Here is an 18,782-nt window from a genome sequence, read left to right as displayed (position 1 = left end):
TGCTTATCTGTGCATCCAATAAAACTTTTGGATTTGAACATAGCAGATCTTTTCTCAGCCTAGCCGCCAAGTCATCTTCAATCAGCTAATGTCCCTTTCAATCGTCCCCTCCCCAGTCACTACAGGTGTGCCCCAGAGCTCTGTACTGGCCCTCCAACACTTCATCATCTACCTCCTCCCTCTAGGCGCCATTTTTCATGAATGTAATATTCTCTTTCATTGCTTCGTGGATGACACCCAGCGTCTCACTTCCACCGTGGGTGGAGAACTCTGTGTGAGAGGAATGGTTATTATGTTAATTAGTTAGACTATCACAATTTGGCAAAATTCTGATGGACTCGCTCACAGACACATTTTCAGAAAACGGCAGCAAATGAATCATTTCCTTGGTTGTTTAATGTCACACTTGATGGTTGTGGTGACACTCCAGTGACCCAACAATTTGTATATGAGCAATTAAAGAGTAAATGTTCTATAATGTTTCATTAAATGATATATCTTGTCTGATATGATTATGTCTTTTTACATTAGACTGTGGTAGGTGAGGCTAGATTAACATTAATTAATTAATAATTGGACATTTAGAGTGTTATTATGTAGGTATTGTGACATTAAGGGGGTAAGAAAGTATTTGTGTTAATTTCATGGACTGCCTCAGCATGCCAGCATAGGTGACAGAAGGGGAGCTGTCCAATATGCGAGTGAAGGGGTGCCCCCCCTTCTCCCCTCCCTCCTCCATCAGCATCCTCAGTGAGAATGAAATAAATAAACAATGAATGGTCCACTCTTCTTGCACGCGCCTCATCCCATCTCATGCATGGCTGCCAGTAATGGTCTCCTGGGTGTCAGCTTTTATTGGCACAGCACAAAGCAAGTGCCAAGACGCCCCGCCACACACCGGGCCTGTGGATAAAAGCAAGCAAAATGCCTCAGTTGAGGACAGTGTAGTCATGTTGGGCTGGAACGAGGAAGTGCAGTGGAGAGGGGAGGGACTGAGGGCGCAGCTCCATGGGGCCGCGGTGCTGCGACCTTCTGCACATGGAGCCGGGGACAGTTGGAAGAACTTCATACTGCAAACTCAAGGAATAGCAGGTAAAGTGGCTTCCACTGACCTTTAACTCAGCAAGAACCTTAACAACTCTAGGACAGGGCAAGAGTTCTACATGAGCACGGTGAGATCCTGTTCAGGGTTTTTTAAGGGGGCATGCACCTGCTGGAAAAGATTCCTGCAAAGTTTGGCTGCAGGTGCATCATCTCATCCCGTTTCATACGCGCGCTTTTCTCTGCCGACACATTGCACCAACACTTGACGAAACACTGGAAATTGGAGGCTGTTTTCTTAAACAAGATTCACCGAAAATAGAGGAACATTTGAGGCATTTCCCATTTTCCATTTTCTTTTTGGGAAAAATGTTTGATCCATATTTTAAAAATGTTTAATTAAAATATGATCGGAATTTCACTCATCTTTCCCAAATTTCATTACTTATTCAGGTTTTTCATCTGTTTATTTATTTCTGTTGTCACACTTGTTGCAAGGAATATGCCGTACCACTGCAGAGAAGTTAAATTGAAGGCTTTAAAAATACATTTCTTTTAGCAACTTCTTTTTTTTTTTTAGACAATTATGGTGGTCAAATATAGCCGAATTAGAAAGTATATCAGTACAGCTTAAACGGGAACCTTACCATGACTCTTAAAGATGGTCCAAGGATAAATACGTGATCATTTCCTGCACGTCTAAGCTCGTTTCACATTCTCATTAAGTTCTTTAAATTGTGCAAAGGGAAGAAAACAGTGCACATTTGTATAATTTTTTTTTTAGGACTGATTAAACTATTTACAAAAAGGTAAAAAGTTTTTAAATTCTTTGATTAAAAAAAGACTGCCTCAAAACACTCAGGAATGTTCATATGTTCTGCTTTTTAACTTTAAAAAGTGAATTAAGTGAGTGCGTGTATAGAAATATGTGGTCATATGGGTTGATTTTGAAAAAATATAACAGAATTTGTTGAATTTTAATTTGTATTTAAAAGACCACTTTCTTTATATAATGGTTCAAACAAGTAACAATTAAAGGAAGTCAAAAATCCTATTAATTAACTCAAATCAGAAATCGGACATTTTACAAAAAAGCAACACTTCCCCAAAAAATTATTTCAGTTTTCCTTCTATTTAAAGCTTGGAAACACACCTGCACAAATGAATTTTTTGATAGAAGAGTTAGAAGCAGAAGTGCTGCAAATGTGTGCCTCATGTGTGCTGTCTGAAGAAAGAGAAGTAGGTGGGGAGCAGGCAGTGCAAGACAGGCAGTTATTAAAATGATTGTACTGTCTGAATAGCAGACTAGTGAAGTGTGTCACATGCAAATGAAGGGAACTTCTCTCAAGTGCACCTTTGCTCCCCCCGTCACCCTCAATAGCCCCCCCAGAAACACATCTGGTCTCCCCGCTTATACCATCCATACATTTCATGAATTACTGATATGACGCTACTTGTGAACAAATGTGCACAGGAGGCTATATGATAGAAGTTAGCCCCCTAATTATTGATAGCATTCGTCGCATTATTACTTTTCTCAAATCCACAGGATCATTTTAAATTTAAATTGACATATTCCAAGTCACATCAAATCTCTCTTTTGCCAAATATCACTGAATACCTGAATGTGAACACAAATTAAAATGTGAATGGCACATTTGATTTTAACTGATAATACGATTATAGTTTATATCCTACATACACACATAAAGAATATATACTTTATACAAAATTTGGATGTTTAATTTATTGGATATATTTTATCATTGCTATATGATTGATTGATTGCTATAATATTTCCTTTTGTTTGATTATTATTTATGATATCTTTCACTATTCTAAATATTGAAATATGGTTTCATTTCATTTACAACATTGGACGTGTGTGTGTGTGTGTGTGTGTGGGTGTATTTTTAAATGCATGATTTCATTCTTTAATTTTTTAACTTCATTTATCATTTCCACCAGTGATGATTATACAACCATCCAACTCTTCGTTAGGTAAATCTGCTTAATTCAATAAGGTCCAATACAACAACTGTACCAAAAATCTGGACTTTGAAAAGACATTAATATTTACTTTTGAATATACTTTCATAGAGTTGTTAAAGCTGCTTAGGTACATCTCAATATGACGGCGTGTAATTTTACTCCACTGTAAACTATAACCACAAGAATACACACTGTTAAATGAATACCTTCTCTGACTGTCAATAATGGATAGACTTGAATATATTGTATACAGCTTTTGTATTGAATTTCAATAAATTGTGCAGGTGTTCCTTTTATGTTGTGACCGATGAGTGTAGATATCCATGCTTGCAATTTATTTGATATCATAGAAACACACACGCGCACACACACACACACACTCACACACACGCCGTTTGTGAGCTTCTTTTTGGGTATCGAGAATTCGCTCGTGTGATCCTCCGTATCTGTTAACGGTTTCGCTCTTACTCATCTCCACCCTACTTGCTGTTGTAGCTGTTTTGCACGTCTCTATGAGAAGATGCCCCCACTCCACCCACCCTATCCACAGCACATAAACACTAATGTATACACGCACACAACCCTTTGTCAACCCACAAGCCTCTTCCTGCCTCTCCTCACTTATACTCAGACCAAAACTTTTCCAGTACCCCTACACGCACGCACGTACACACACGCACACACACACACACACCCCCGCACACACACACACACACACACACGCATGCACGCACACAGACTTCCTGACTACTGAGTGTGCACCATATTTTACAGACGCCTTTGCAAGTAGGTTTTGGCTGAAAGTAAATAGGATCTCGCTTTCTTTTTTCCCCATTTCTGTCAGTGTGCCCCCACCAACACATCCGTGATTCCCCTCGAACCATCTGCCCAGAAGAAAGGGCACAAGAGAATACATACCCCCCTCGACCTCCAAACTCCAGATGCAGGAGGATGGTGTTCACAGCTCACCCGAGTAACATGCAAAACCCGATGTGCAGTAAATTATTTGCACCAGTGACCTTTGCCCCCCCACCCCCTTCCTCTCCTAACACTCGGGTGTCTGACTTGACTCCGCAAAATACCGTTGTGTTGCGACACAGAAGCCCGGTCGCTTCCCACTATTTGTTCCAAATGTGTGGAGCCATCTGTTAGCGAAACAGGAAGGCCGAGGTTCCCCTTCTCCCTTGGGCTTGCTTCGCTATTTTCAGGAGCTTCACTTCTCCCTGCTCGGCTGCTTGGCCCCACCGAGGGCTTCTTGAAGACCGGGCCGAGGCTGTCGGCCCCATCTGCTTCAGGCTTGAGGGCCATCCATTATTAATGGGGCCACGAGCACTGGTGACTCCTCAGATATTCAGCCCTGGCCGAAGGAGCACCTCTGGACTCAACTGCCTTCTCTTGCTCAGATCGAACAAATAAAGAGAACTTGTCCATCCTCCATCCTCTTCGTCTCTGCTCGTAAACTGGTTTCTCCCCACCTTCTTGTTGCATTTGCCCTCTTGTCTTCTTACCCTCAATAGCAATCTATTCCACTGCCTGGATGTCAATCTCGCTGGCGCCCTTGCTTCGCCTCGTCTTATTGCTCCTCTTTTGGGTTCTGAATGTGACTGTGTCTGTGCCGAGGCCGCGGACTCAGCCATGCGTGCTCAGTAAATTAGAGAGAACATGAGTGGTGATCAGCTGAGCACGGCAAGCGCCCGCATTCTCAGTGACCTGAGGCCAGTTAATTTTCTGCTTAATTTTGCTGCGGTCACTTTGCATTTTTTAGATGATTAGGTGGCAGGAAATTAACAATAAATAACAAATGTGCTCTGAAAGCCTGTTCCCAGCAAGTCTGCGTTATATCGGTGGGCCCATCAGCTGAAGCGAGGCCACGCTCCGATTTCAGACTCTGTCAGACTTGTAATGAAATCGTCTGTAATTCTTTGTAAAGTAATGTGGGCGACAGCGGTGCGACAAGCGTGATCTCACAGAGGTGACATAGCGAGAGTACACCCTTTACCCGGCTCCAGCTTCATGTAATGTTTCCTCTGCTTGCTCTTGATTAAAAGTACATACTTTTACATCTCAATCTGTCCCCATTTAGAGTACTTGCACCGCATGGAGACAGAGGAGGCCCAGGAAATGGCCCCAATGCCAGGTAAGCGACTGCTGCATGATTGAGCTGTAACATCCACAATGTAGACACAATAGCCACAAACAGCTTTTAAATCCCCCCGAGGTAATTTTAGTCGTCTGAGAGAGGCGCTTGGGGTCCGCGCGTGTTGAGTGACGGGCGCTTTCTGATGTGTGTCACCCTAGGCCGAGACAGCCCCCCTGCCAACGAAGGGGCCGAGGAGGCAGAGGAGCCCATGGCTGTCCCAGAGGACCTGTCGGCGGGCTCCGCCCACCAGCAGCACGACAGAGGGGACAAAGGTATAAACGAAGCCACATCTTTCCGAAATCAGTTTGCACGTTCTTACTGGGCTTGCATGGGTTTTCCGCTTCTGCCACATTTGAAAAACATGAAATTTAGGTTAACTGAAGTGAATTGGACAGCACGGCGAACGAGTGGTTAGCACATCTGCCTCACAGTTCTGAGGTTTAGGGTTCGATTCTCAGCTCCAGCCTTCCTGTGTGGCATTTGTAAGCTCTCACCGTTCTTACGTCAGTGTTTTGAATGTCTTCATTCAAATTTCCTGAAATGTTAATGACTGCCCTATTAAGGATTAAACAGAAATGTAATCCCTCCCAAAGCAGCAGTTAAGTCCAATTCATGTTAGCTGCAAAAGTGTTACACACATACATTTTTTTTATTTGCACATTAAGTGAGAAATATTCGCGGCTTCTAATCCCCTGGATCAATTACAGGATCTAAAAAGAGCGGAATGGATGCATTTAGGTCATTGGCATAAAAGGTTTTTTAAAAAAACGTCTGATCCATGGCATGTAATTAATAAGCCAAATCTTAAGGAATAGCTAATGTGGCCTGGATTTGAGTGTGTCAACATCAAGTCACGGAATATCACGGAATAAAGCTAAGGATGTTAGGGAGTTCCTATCTGTGCTGTAGATTTCCCTTAACTCCCCTTAAATGGCTGCAATTGCAATATAGTGCAAATGTTCGGATTTTTTTAATTTGACTTTATTGAAGTGATGCTGTCACTCACATATATGGGTATTATACACAAAAAAGTATGTTCGATCACATTCCAAACAGCTCCAGCTCACTCGTGACAGGACAAGTGGTAGAACATGGATGGATGTTCAATCAAAAATTGCATTCACACGATGCTTAAAAAAAAAAAAAAAAAAAGCTTCTATCATATCTGTGTTTTTCCACTCATCCAGATAACGGCAAAGATTAGCAGCATGCAGTGAGAAATGAAAAGCGAGAGGAAACTGAAATAGGATGTGTAAGAGTTTCCTCAGAAACACGTTGCCGTCAGACACTTTCAACACTCTGGGAGATAAAGAGTTCAGGAACAAGGCCAACAACAAACTTGAAACATGCACACCTGCGCACACACACACACACACACACACACATATATATATACACACAAACATGCACACGTACACAAGATTTATAGAGCACAACAAATCTAGAGTGGCTGATTGACATTGAGCAAAATAAGTGTGAACGTGATGCAGTTTATAGTAGTATGTTTGTTACTTCCCTAAACAGCCAGCATAAAACGCTGTAAGCATGTGTCAGTGTGTGCATCTATATTCTGTAGTTAGAGAGAAAACACAAGAGGGGGAAGTATAAGTTTCTCCTTCATTTTTGTGTCAATGCCATGGATCAGAAGCAAAGGACATGCCTCGTTTATTATTGTTTGAAGCAATCCATATCAGTGGTTCAGAAAAGCAAAAACCATTCCCTGAAGTCCAATGTAAGAGCTATATTAGAAAGTATGCCTTTATTATGGAGTAAGTTATGGTTTCTACTGTATAATTTATGATGATGATGATGATTATTACCTATGTTTGACTGCTCAGTTTATATTGACACTTTCAGCGTGTTTATTATTGTGATTGCAACTGCATAGCATCAGACTGAAAAGCTGTTACTTAATATTTTGATCATCTAATTTAGCTTAATTGGAGGGATAATGTGCACCACACATTTCTAATACATGTGCCACGTATTGGACCTCTTTTGATTGCCAGTGAATGTAATTGTGTCAGAAGTTGAAAGAAGTGACATTGTGGTAAATGCAACTTGGACTGACAGACACTGAGTTGTTCACATATTTGGATGCAAAAAGGGTAAAAGTGGGCTGTTTGTGTGTTGGATGTGTTGAACACATTGTTCCAATACCTTGCACCAGGTTTCAGCTTTGTAACAGGAACCCCCGGCAGGCTCAGGGTGTGTTTCCACATTGCAGACAAGAACTAAAACACTTGCTATCTAACTTCCCATATCTGCTATCTATCAACGCCAAAATGTGCCAATTACTTCTGCCGCATGACTTGCTTCTCCTTTGTTTGCAAATCAAGGAGAACATTTATCCACATCAACTCCCGGCCGTTTTATTGATACGTGGTTTGTTTGACTACCATGGGTTGTGACACTTGCTTCCCAAAACGAGCTCATCAGGATAAGTGACTGTGACGAACATGATATAAAGTTAAAAAGGTTCTTACTATTCCCAGTTCATTTGCAACTTCCCCATGTCCATGAGCAGTGAGTGACAGCCCGACGGTTCCCTTATGTCTGCTCCAGTGAGAGGAGGCTTGCATGACAGCTCCAACAGAAAGGTTTCTAGTTTTTCATTTACGATTTGAATTAATGTCATCTTCAAATAATAGTCAAGTACATGACTTAAAAGTTCAAATTTGCTAGAGTATTCAAGAACACAGACGCATTTGAGCTCTCTGCATTATGTTACTTTTAGATGGTAAATTCATGCAAAACAGACTCAACTACAAATAACTGCGGCGCCACTGTCAGGTCTGCATATGCATGCCTAAACTACGCTTTCAACAATTTGTTAGTTTGGAAGAAAGTTTTTAAAACAGACAAGAAATGATCAATTTTAATGTGATAATCCAGACTCCAGTCAGTTGGATCAATATTCAGATGATGTAAGCGCATCATCAAACCTTTAAACATTTAATTTCACTGTAGTTAATTACTGTATACGTACTAGTTACACATTGATAAATATTATTTTAGTTCAGAATTTATCAGCTGGACTTGTGAAATGGTTAGTTTAAAATATTACTCATTGCTTAAATTATTTGAGAAACTGAAAGTGAAATATCCAAGTCAAAATGTTTCATATATTTATAAAACAGTATGTCTTTTTTATACATATATCTCCACATTTGGTCAGGTTTTTTTTATTTTATTGTGTTGATCCCTTAAAAAAACATGAATAGCCTGTGTGTTTCAGACAGGAAGAAGAAGAAAAAAAACTTAGTGTACTTAGACAGTGCACATGATTTTCACTAGACAGCGACATTATAAATTGTTTAGGGTTAGTGCAAGGACTTAACATAATAGATGCAACAAATGGGGAATAAAATAGAGAGTGAGATGAAACATGAGTACCTGCACTCAAATGTAACCATATGTTTGTTTTCATTTTGCTTTTTTTTTGTGTGCATCATACTTTTTGCACGATTTTTTGTCTTTTCTGATCTACTCATCAGAAGAAAAAAGACAAAATGTAATGAAAATAAACTTCCAAACATACAACAAAAATGTGACGGAGTAGAAATATCGAGACATGTTTTCTCTGTAAATGTGAGGATCAAGCAAACAAGAGAGGGGGAAAAAAGTCAACCTCTTTCAGTTACATGTTGTTTTACAATTCCTTTCCATGCTTCCCTTTCTGTCACTTCTCCATAATTCTTGGTATTTCAGTTACACAGGCCCTCTTTCTGAAGCTTCCCCTTTTCCATGGATTCCAAAATGTTTCATGATTTCCACTTCTTTCTCTTCGGTTGTAAAAGCAGAGGGGTTTGAAGCGTGGGGAAATCAGGCTGTGAACATGACACACAAACCGCAGCTTGGCGACATCCATGATCAGTCTGTCAATTCTGTTAAACGAGTCCTCCGGTGAGAAAGAAGGAGAAGGTTGTTCATACGCAAAGGGAACTTCTCTTTTCCGGGAAACTCACAAATCAAATAAAAATGACGGCTCTGATAGCCATTATCGTGCACACGCGATGTGCTAATTTGCAGATTCTGATTGATTGAAACGAGGATGAAAATCAGCAAGAATTTGCATGTATGTCTATCATATTGTCAATGCTGCAGTCCTTCGTTTCACGCGGCTTCCTGTGTCTCAGTTTCCTGTTTATCTCGCTGTCATTTGTTTCACCTAAGTTTGATGGCGTGCGATGAGCTTATTGTTGACATTCTCAAACACACATTCACTGAATCTTTTCCACCTGCGTGACACCATCTTGCTTTAGGACTGCGGTACAGAATGATCATATCAAATGTTGAATTGCCAGAATCGTGAACGTATACATTTTTATCATTAAGGAACTTTTTAAGGTGCACTGCAAAACTCTTAAATCTACGTTAATAAAGTAGTTTTTTTTTTTCAAATGAATATAGTACAGTACACTTGTTGTCTCAAAATATATAAAGTTTTTTTTGTTACAACACTTTCTAAGCAGCTATAAAATTCAGCGTAGCACACAAAACCCAAGAAAATGCAAGTACAAAAAACTAATAAGAGGTTCAACACAGAGTGACCACAATGGTAATCGTCTGACAAAATAGAGGCTGACTCAAAGCAGATCTAATTTAGACAGCCTCTTCTGTACTGTTCAATTAAGCTCTAATTAGTATATAATTAATTTTGTCAAAATAAGCTAAGTTTTTCAAGCACATCTACCATGTTTGTGGAGTGTGTTGTGGCAGAACCCACTGTTTTTTTTGGAAGGCTTCTCAGCAGTCATTTGTATATGTGCAAACTAGGAACTTCTTATCCTAAACAAAAGATGCTGCCTAACATCTTTTCAATATGCTTCATTTACAATGCCAATGTTTAGGCGCAATTTCAATGGAGTGCCTGTATCCGTTTTCACTTCTGTTTTCATCTTGAAAGGACACCAATAACAGTGACAACTTGGAAGAAACATCATATTAAATATTCCAATAAATATTTCAGCCTGGCCTGGACAGGCTTCTACCACCTTTGAGCTCATAAATGGTAATTGTCAGCGTTGCGCCACGTGCCCTGCCTAATCAATGGTCAATGCACTCGGGGTGAGAATCCCAAAGTAGCTCCCGATATGTTACCGACACGATATTTTGCCAGTGATAACAATAGAATCATGGAAAAATGTATGAACTCTCACTGAAGTTTGTCGTTTATTGTCAAGCTCAAAATAGTTGGTTTATTATCTGAAGCTGTCTGCATTTGGTTTATTAGAAAAAACAAATGGCAATCGGCTCTTGTCTTAATGATGGTTTGACTCCACTTTCACTGGCCATTTATTTCCTTTGACAATACATTGAGGAGAATCCCGAGATTCACATCATGTAAGGAAGAAAAAACAAGAGAAAGTGAGCATTTACCCTCAACTTTTCATTGCACAACGATAATGTAAATTGTTGATGCTGGTAGAACAGGCGACCTAGTTCAAGATTTTCAGTGCTGCTCAGGCGCACCACATCTGTGGATGTGACATTTGATTCACATCAGCTTTCACCCACATATTCTCATGTGGCCTCATTGGGATCTGAGAATATCTGATTCCGTGTGGGACAAGGGACGAAAAAAAAGGTATGGTGTCCTTCGAATCGTGGCGAGTAAATCCAGCGTGCCACGACTCAATTACCAAGTGACACAGTTCTGTCTGTATAGGCACTAAATTGGAATTCAGACCTTATCACAGAGAAAAAAAGTTGAATGTTCACAGACTAGGTAAAGGTCACGTGATGTCACAAAAGCTAGCTTTATCTTTTCATATGTAACATGAACTAATTACACGTCACGTTAATAGACTGCCCATCTCTCGTTCCATATAACATCATGACAGAATCTTGCTCTTCTTCTAAACCGTGGCCCTTCCCCTCCCCCCTGCCCTCTTTTCCAGCCTGTAACATTAAAGTTGAGGCTCGCAGTGATGAGGAGAATGGGCTGTCCTGTGACATGAATGGCGTGGAGGAGGAGGAGTGCGCGGAAGACTTGCGCGTGATCGATGCCTCGGGGGTCAAGGTGAACGGCTCACAGCCGAGTCCCCAAGCCAAGGTCTTCTCCTCGGCTGGTGGCATCCGGCTGTCCAACGGGAAGCTCAAGTGCGATATCTGTGGGATAGTTTGTATTGGCCCCAATGTGTTGATGGTGCACAAGCGAAGCCACACTGGTAAGCCACCTGCAATACATCATGCCCTCCATATGCACCCATTTTCAATGTTAGTTTGAGAGGATGGATGAGGGGCAGCCAAGTGGCACCATCCCATGTTTGGAAGACTTCCTTAGATTTACAAATGAAGACTCAAAATGGGTGTCTTGGTACTTTTTTTTTTTTTTTTAGCATGAAAGTCACGCCCGCTAAACAGTGCTGTCAAAAAGTATTTGCCCCCTTCTCAAATTGTTGTTTTTTTTTGCATAGTTTCCCCTCGTTAATGTTTCATCCATCCATCCATCCATCTTCTGTACCCCTTCTCCTCACTAGGGTCGCGGGCGTGCTGAAGCCTATCCCAGCAATCTTCGGGCGTGAGGCGGGGTACGCCCTGAACTGGTCGCCAGCCAATCGCAGTTAATGTTTCAGATAATCAAATGATTGTAAATATCAGATAATGATAACCCCAGTAAACATGCAGTTTTTAAAATGCAAATTTTATTTCCATCCATCCATCCATTTTCTGAGCCGCTTCTCCTCACAAGGGTCGCGGGCCTGCTGGAGCCTATCCCAACTATCATCGGGCAGGAGGCGGGGTACACCCTGAACTGGTTGCCAGCCAATTGCAGGGTCATTTTATTTATTGAGGACAAACAAACTATCTGGCCTTGTGGGAAAAAAATTACCCCCTAAACTTGATAACTAGTTGGGCCACCCTCAACAGCAACAACTGAAATCAAATGTTCTCTCAAACTTTTACATCTCTGTGGAGATATTTTGGTCCACTCTTCTTGCACGTTTCCTTTAATTCAGCAACAATGGTGGGTTTTCAAGCATGAAGTGACTTTTTAAGGTCATGTCACAGCATTTTCAATCGGATTCAACTCCCGACTTTCACTTGGTTTCTTCAAGACTTGCTGATGTGCTTGGTTTGTTGTCCTGCTGCAGAACCCAAGCACGCTTCAGCTTGAGGTCATGAACTGATGGCCTAACATTGTCCTCCAGGATTTTCTGCTAAAAAGCAGAATTCATGGTTCCATCAATCGTAGCAAGTCATCCAAGTTCTGAAGCCGAAAAACAACCCAGACCATCACACTACACCACCATGTTTGACTGTTGGATAATGTTCTTTTTCTGAAATGCTGTGTTCCATTTATGCCAGATGTAACGAGGCACAGACCTTCCAAAAGGTTGGAATTTCATCTTGTCAGTCCATATAATATCCTCCCAGAAGTCTTGGGAATTATTCAGATGAAGTAAGACAAGCTTTCATGTTATGTTTGGTCAGCAGTGGTTTTCGCCTTGGAACTCTGCCATGGATGACATTTTTGCCTAGTCTCTTCCTTATTGTTGAGTCATGAACACTGACCTTAACTGAGACAAAGAAGGCCTGCAGTTCTTTAGATGTTGTCCTTTTTGATGGTTCCTTTTTAATCTCCTGGATGAGTCATCGCTGTCCTCTTGGGGTAATTTTTGTCGGCTGGCCACTCCTGGGAAGGTTCACCACTGTTCCATGATTTTTCCATTTGTGGATAATGGCTCTCACCGTGGTTCACTGGAGTCCTAAAGCTTTAGAAATGGCTTTGGAACCTTTTCAAGACTGATAGAGCTCATCTACTTTATTTCTCATCTGTTCTTCAATTTCTTTGGATCGTAAAATTTTGTTGCAGCTTTTTGAGCTGTTTTTACTTCTTTTGACTTCATTTTGTAAAACAGGTTTTATTTAACTGTTTCCTTGATTTAACAGGTATGGAGGTAATTATACTTGTTCACAAACCACATTTTATGTTAACTTGCGTTATCCTTGTGGGGAAACTATGCAAAAAATAAAAAATAAAAAAAGAATTTTGGCAAATGCTTTACTGCAACTTCGCTTGTGTCTCTTTGTGCATTCCGAACAAACAATGTATGATAATACTTGTCCTGTAGTTTGGCTGTGTGGATGCAGGTATGTCCTGTCATGCTAAAAAAAGAACTGAGTAAGACCATGTGAAAAGTAAAGAGTAACTTATTACATTATTGTGCAATCAGATAATCTAAAAAAAAAAAAAAAAACTTGCCCAAGTTGAGAAAAATGGTCTCCCTATGCAACAATTAAATGGGATCTCCGTGAAGTCACAAATATATCTAGCTATTAAAAGTTCGCAAAAATGGTGAATTGATATTCTATCATAATGAACCCAAACCAGTGGTGGGGAACATTTTTGAAAAAGGCACTTAACTGTCATGCTGTAGAAACTAATGACACTCAAAATGGAATCGAGGAACAGTAGGCTAATGTAAATGAAAGTACAATAAAAGATGTAATGAAGTGCCTCCCATTTGAATAGAAAATATTCTGTGGTGAGTCTTTGCTCCTGAAATGCTTTTTTAATGAATTTCCCCTTTTATATATTTTTGCTGCTTCACTGGTGACTCTTATTTTATTGAGGAGGAGGCGTTGAAAAAGCCATATTAAAAGGTTCTCACAGAATGCCACAACACTCGAGGAGGCTGGATATTGATTTATTCCAGGAGCGCTGATCAGGAAGACTGGCTCTCAACACAAAGTGTTTCCTTCACTTTATTCAAATGAGGCTGAATTTGCATTGTGATGTGCTGCTCTTATTTTAGAGACGAAGAAGAGGAAAAAATGAGATTTTCAGATCAAATTGACCCAGGCAATGGTGCATTACAAAACTGCCAGGCTGAGTCGGAGAAGCTCTTGTTCGATCAGAGCACCAGGAGTTGATGGGGCAGGGGGAGCATGGAGAGATGGAGCGTCACTGTGGAACACCCCCACACCCCCTCTTCTCCGGAGCCGCTCTGTCATTGTTCTCGCTTTCCTCGGATGCTCGTAACACATTGACCCCACTTTCCCGCTGCTGTAGCATACTCTTTCAGACCGAGATCAGGAGGAAAGTCCTCATCAAAAATACATGTTAAAACAATGGTGTTCATTGTTTCAGCTGTCACTTAACAGTATTTTCTTGTGTTGTGTTCTTGCTCTCAGGAGAACGTCCCTTCCAGTGCAGCCAGTGCGGTGCTTCTTTCACCCAGAAGGGCAACCTGCTGCGTCACATCAAGCTCCACTCTGGAGAGAAACCCTTCAAGTGTCACCTTTGCAGTTATGCCTGTCGCAGGAGGGACGCTCTCTCCGGACACCTGCGCACCCACTCGGGTGAGTAACGCAAAGTTCAGTCACACACTACTGCAGTGGCGATTCTAGGGGTGCGGGGGGAGGGCAGTGCCCAACCTTACAATGGGTTTTTAGGCTTGGAATGTACCAACCAAGTTGTTTTGGTACTGTTTTTTTTCTGGCAAAATTTTCAGTCAGCCCCTCCGTAGACAACTGTTTTCCTCGGGGGTGCCAACTATGCCCCCTCTGACAAAACCATTGGCCCCAGGTTGAACCCTGAACCGGTCGCCAGCCAATCGCAGGGCACATAGAAACAAACAACCATTCGCACTCACATTCACACCGAACATTTTTGTTTCATTCTATAAACTACTGACAACATAACTCTATGACATAACTCAAATACCATTATTGTCATTCGGAGTATTTACTTGCGGGGAATAAAGAATGTCAAAAGGGTTAGTATCTTTTTTTTTTTTCCAGAGCTGTACATGATGTGCTCTGCAGTGAGAGCACATCAATTGGCAATTGACTTCATGCATTTTATAATGACATCATGGCATTCATTTTCTCAGTCAACTTATTTACATGTGATATTAAACCTTATGAGCTGTTTTTTATGTAATTTCCCCAAATGTTTACCATTTTAATGTTTTTTATTACATGAAAGTATAATTTTGAAAGTCTAACTTTTATTTATCCGTAATCTTTTGAAATCATTCATTTCTTACTGATTCATAGAGAAGCATGTGCCAGCAATGTTAAACTTAACTGTTGTTACCAAAGTTACTAAATATGATTCCTCACCCTATGAAAGGGTTTACGGATAATGCGATTCAATTTCTCACATTAAGCTTTAGAAAGCCTTATCGAGCATGTGGGGCTTAACACCAATGACAAAGGCATACCAGTCAAGTCAATTCCTGGTCTGCTAGCATTCAAAATGAATCTATTCGAACTGAAGTCAAAAATAAAAACATTTAAATGTGCAGAATTTAGACTACTCAAAAATGAAAAAAAAAAATGTTTGGTCCCAAAAATCCAGAAACATAAGAGCCCATGAAAAATACAACTTCTACAACAAATTGTTTGAATTGGGATATCACACAAATATTTTGTTGCGTACATTTCCAATTTCTGAATCGAACATCGATTTCGTTTTTACTGTGATTATTGATGGAATATGTTTGTCTGTTGTTGTTTTCTAGTTGGAAAACCCCACAAGTGTGCTTACTGCGGGCGGAGTTACAAGCAGCGCAGCTCCCTGGAGGAGCACAAGGAGAGATGCCACAACTACCTCCAATGTATGGGGCTGCAGAACAGCATCTACACAGGTTGGAGCCTCATGTTTGCCTTCCCTTTCACCTAAATATTGATGACCTACTTAACTTCATTTCATCAGCACAGCACAGTAGAGCAGAGTAAATGGTTCAGGTTATAGCTTATATTTGATATCTGATGGACACTGAACTTGTGCATCTATCCATACATCGCAGACTGTGTAAATGTGAGCTGAAACTGAGACATGCATAGATTACCCATGCACTATACGTAAAGGGACATTCATCAAAAATAGTGCTCTAGTTAGAAAAATAAATAAATAGACAAACAAAACAGCCCTTCTACATCACTTTTCCACCACATCCACCTATTTTGACTCTAAAACCTCCTTCTCTGTCTTGCTTTCCAGTAGTAAAGGAAGAAAGCAGCCAGAATGAACAGAGGGAAGACTTAAGCCAGACGGGATCTGACAGAGCTTTGGTGCTAGACAGGCTAGCTAATAATGTAGCTAAGCGTAAGAGCACTATGCCACAGAAGTTTGTGGGTAAGGGCTGAAATCTGCTTCCTTTGTGTCATAAAATATAAAGTCATGCAGTAATGCTACATAGGTGAATCCAATGTGTTAGTAACACTTTACAATAACGGTAGCTTTATCAAAGGTTTTGAATTGGTGATAAATTGGTATTCATTTTTTCGAATTAACTATACGGGGGTAACCCACTGCTTGTGAGCTCATCTTAAAGCGCTAACGTTTTGCGACTTTACTTCCTATAAATGGTAGCAGCTCTTGAAAAGTCACTTCAGGTTCACTTACCTGACTGGTGACGACTGGCTCGGACGTTGAACAGAACAGACAACCGCAGTGTAGAGTCTCACAGGAACTTACTTGAACTTGACAAGTAGTGAGCCTACACTTTTGTGGAAAGCGGTTGATTTACAAAGTTTATAATGAGAAATAGGCCTCTTTTTAGGGTGTGTCCATTTAAGTAGCCACCTTTTTTTTTCTATGTTTGCTGTGTTTTATCTAATCAATTTTTCAATTTTATCTATCCATATGATCTGGAATGGTAAAGTGAGAAAATGACCTAAAGAGCCTAGCTCAAGATGTTCTGTCACAAGATTTAGGCCATACATTTTCGTGTCTGTGACAATCAACATACGTGTGCTTCCTCAGGTGAAAAGTGCCTGTCAGACCTCTCCTACGACGGAGCGCCAGGCGAGCTGATTCAGCCCCACGTCATCGACCAGGCCATCAACAGTGCCATCAGCTACCTGGGGGCAGAGTCGCTCCGGCCCCTGGTCCAGCCCTCCCCAGCCTCCTCTTCTGATGTGGGCATGGGCTCCATCTACCCGCTGCACAAACCGGCCCCGGAAGCACAAACGGGAACGGGCCACAATCTGTCAGCCAAGGACAGTGCGGCCGCGAACCTGCTTCTGCTCTCCAAGTCCAAGTCTGCCTCCAGCGAGAAGGACGGCTCTCCGAGCCACAGCGGCCAAGACTCCACTGACACGGAGAGCAACAGCGGCGATCGAGCAGGTGGGGCGGCCCCCGGCCTCATCTACCTGACCAATCACATCACCTCGGGGGTGCGGAATGGCGCGCTGCCCCACGTGAAGGAGGAACAGCACCGACAGTACGAGGCCATCCGAGCAAGCATGGAGATGGCCTCGGAGGGCTTCAAAGTGATGACGGCGGACGGTGAGCAGGTGAGGGCGTACAGGTGTGAACATTGTCGTGTTCTCTTCCTGGACCACGTCATGTACACCATACACATGGGCTGCCACGGCTTCAGAGACCCCTTTGAATGCAATCTCTGTGGCCATCGCAGTCAAGACCGATATGAGTTCTCTTCTCACATTACACGAGGGGAGCATCGCTACTGACACGTAATGACCACAACACACACATCAAATCAATGCCTGGAAGTGCATAATATGAAATACACAGTTGACGTGTGAAAGTGTGTTTTTATACAGTGTGCATGTTTGTGGAATACAGAAGTGTTTAAAAGCCACCTGTATCTCATTTTTAAATATAAAACAAATGTAAAAAAATAACAAACTAAATAGTGTTCATTAAAGACAAAATGCCAAAACAGCATCACATCTTACAGTATGTAAATGTTCTTACGTTTCATTATATGTGTGTATAGGGACATTTTTTTTCTATAACCAAGCAGCAACTTTATTTTGTTTGTTTGTTTTTTTTACTTAAAAAAACATGTATGTATTTACAGGTGTGTTCACTCAGTGCAAGCTAATTGTCTGGATAAAACACAATCAATCACAAATGCCAATGTAGATAACTATTCATCAAGTACAACTACCCACATATTATTTATATTACATTTAGTTGCCCATTTTTTTTTCTTTTTTTGTATTTATTACTGTGATTGGTGTTTGTCAATAGAATAGTTGCCACTCCTCCTGTTCAACTGTATTAAGTGTGTTTATGGTGAAAACATGACTGCTGCTGAACGGCAAAGACGAAGAAAATGTTATACTGGAAATTTGTTACGTTCCTGTCAAATTAGAATTGTTTTGCTCACAAGATTTCAGCTGTTTGAGGCTTAGAGGGAGTTTCATGGTAACACAATATCAATAAAGAATATTTTATATAAGGGAGAATAATCTTGACTTCATTTGTTTTCCAGTAAACTGTTGTAATGAGATTGAAGAAGGAACACAAGAGAATGTGTACATCTCAGTGGCGAGGCCAGCCCAGTTTTGGCCCACCCTATGAATTCATCCTCAAATTCATTTTTTTTTTAAATAAAGAATGATCTGAGGTGATATCACATGCTTTGGCATTGACAAAAAAAGTAAACCATGAAAATTTGTTGCGACATGAGCAAGTTATGACTTAAATTCAATGTCCAAGCATTGCATTTGAAGGGAACATCGACTTTTCCAACATGGCTGCCACGGAGGCACGTCAATCTGTCGGTCTGCACGCTGGTGTAGTCTCCATATCTATGGTCAGAACAATTGCACATATTTCCAGGTGTGTTTACGCTAATGACCAGGTAATGCTTGATTTACAACCCTGACAAGGTCT

General features: G+C 41.1%; 1 protein-coding gene across 7 annotated transcripts; it reads left to right on the top strand.

Moving 5' to 3' along the window:
* Positions 1-381: 381 nt before the first annotated feature.
* On the top strand, positions 382-18,344 carry ikzf1 (IKAROS family zinc finger 1 (Ikaros)). 7 transcript variants are annotated; one of them, XM_061790542.1, is made up of 8 exons: positions 382-1,092; positions 5,117-5,170; positions 5,332-5,445; positions 11,077-11,346; positions 14,318-14,485; positions 15,652-15,777; positions 16,134-16,268; positions 16,899-18,344. In XM_061790542.1, exons 1-8 carry the CDS (start codon positions 777-779, stop codon positions 17,606-17,608), a joined length of 1,893 nt encoding a protein of 630 aa, XP_061646526.1. In that variant the 5' UTR covers positions 382-776; the 3' UTR covers positions 17,609-18,344. The 7 variants fall into 7 exon arrangements, with proteins under 7 accessions (XP_061646526.1, XP_061646525.1, XP_061646527.1 ...); XM_061790541.1 differs by having other exon boundaries at positions 911-1,092; positions 16,137-16,268; XM_061790546.1 differs by having other exon boundaries at positions 1,061-1,172.
* Positions 18,345-18,782: the final 438 nt, after the last annotated feature.

Source organism: Phyllopteryx taeniolatus, chromosome 11 (genome assembly GCF_024500385.1).
Source record: "Phyllopteryx taeniolatus isolate TA_2022b chromosome 11, UOR_Ptae_1.2, whole genome shotgun sequence".
Classification (NCBI taxonomy): Eukaryota; Metazoa; Chordata; class Actinopteri; order Syngnathiformes; family Syngnathidae; genus Phyllopteryx; species Phyllopteryx taeniolatus.
This window is presented reverse-complemented; position numbering and strand designations above follow the sequence as displayed.

Bases quoted from the DNA above. Each gene is read 5' to 3' on its own strand.
- ikzf1 (XM_061790542.1), top strand. From the start codon at position 777: ATGGTCCACTCTTCTTGCACGCGCCTCATCCCATCTCATGCATGGCTG. The intron at 1,093-5,116 runs GTAAAGTGGCTT...GTCCCCATTTAG, and splicing joins GCAAACTCAAGGAATAGCAG to AGTACTTGCACCGCATGGAG. The intron at 14,486-15,651 runs GTGAGTAACGCA...GTTGTTTTCTAG, and splicing joins ACACCTGCGCACCCACTCGG to TTGGAAAACCCCACAAGTGT.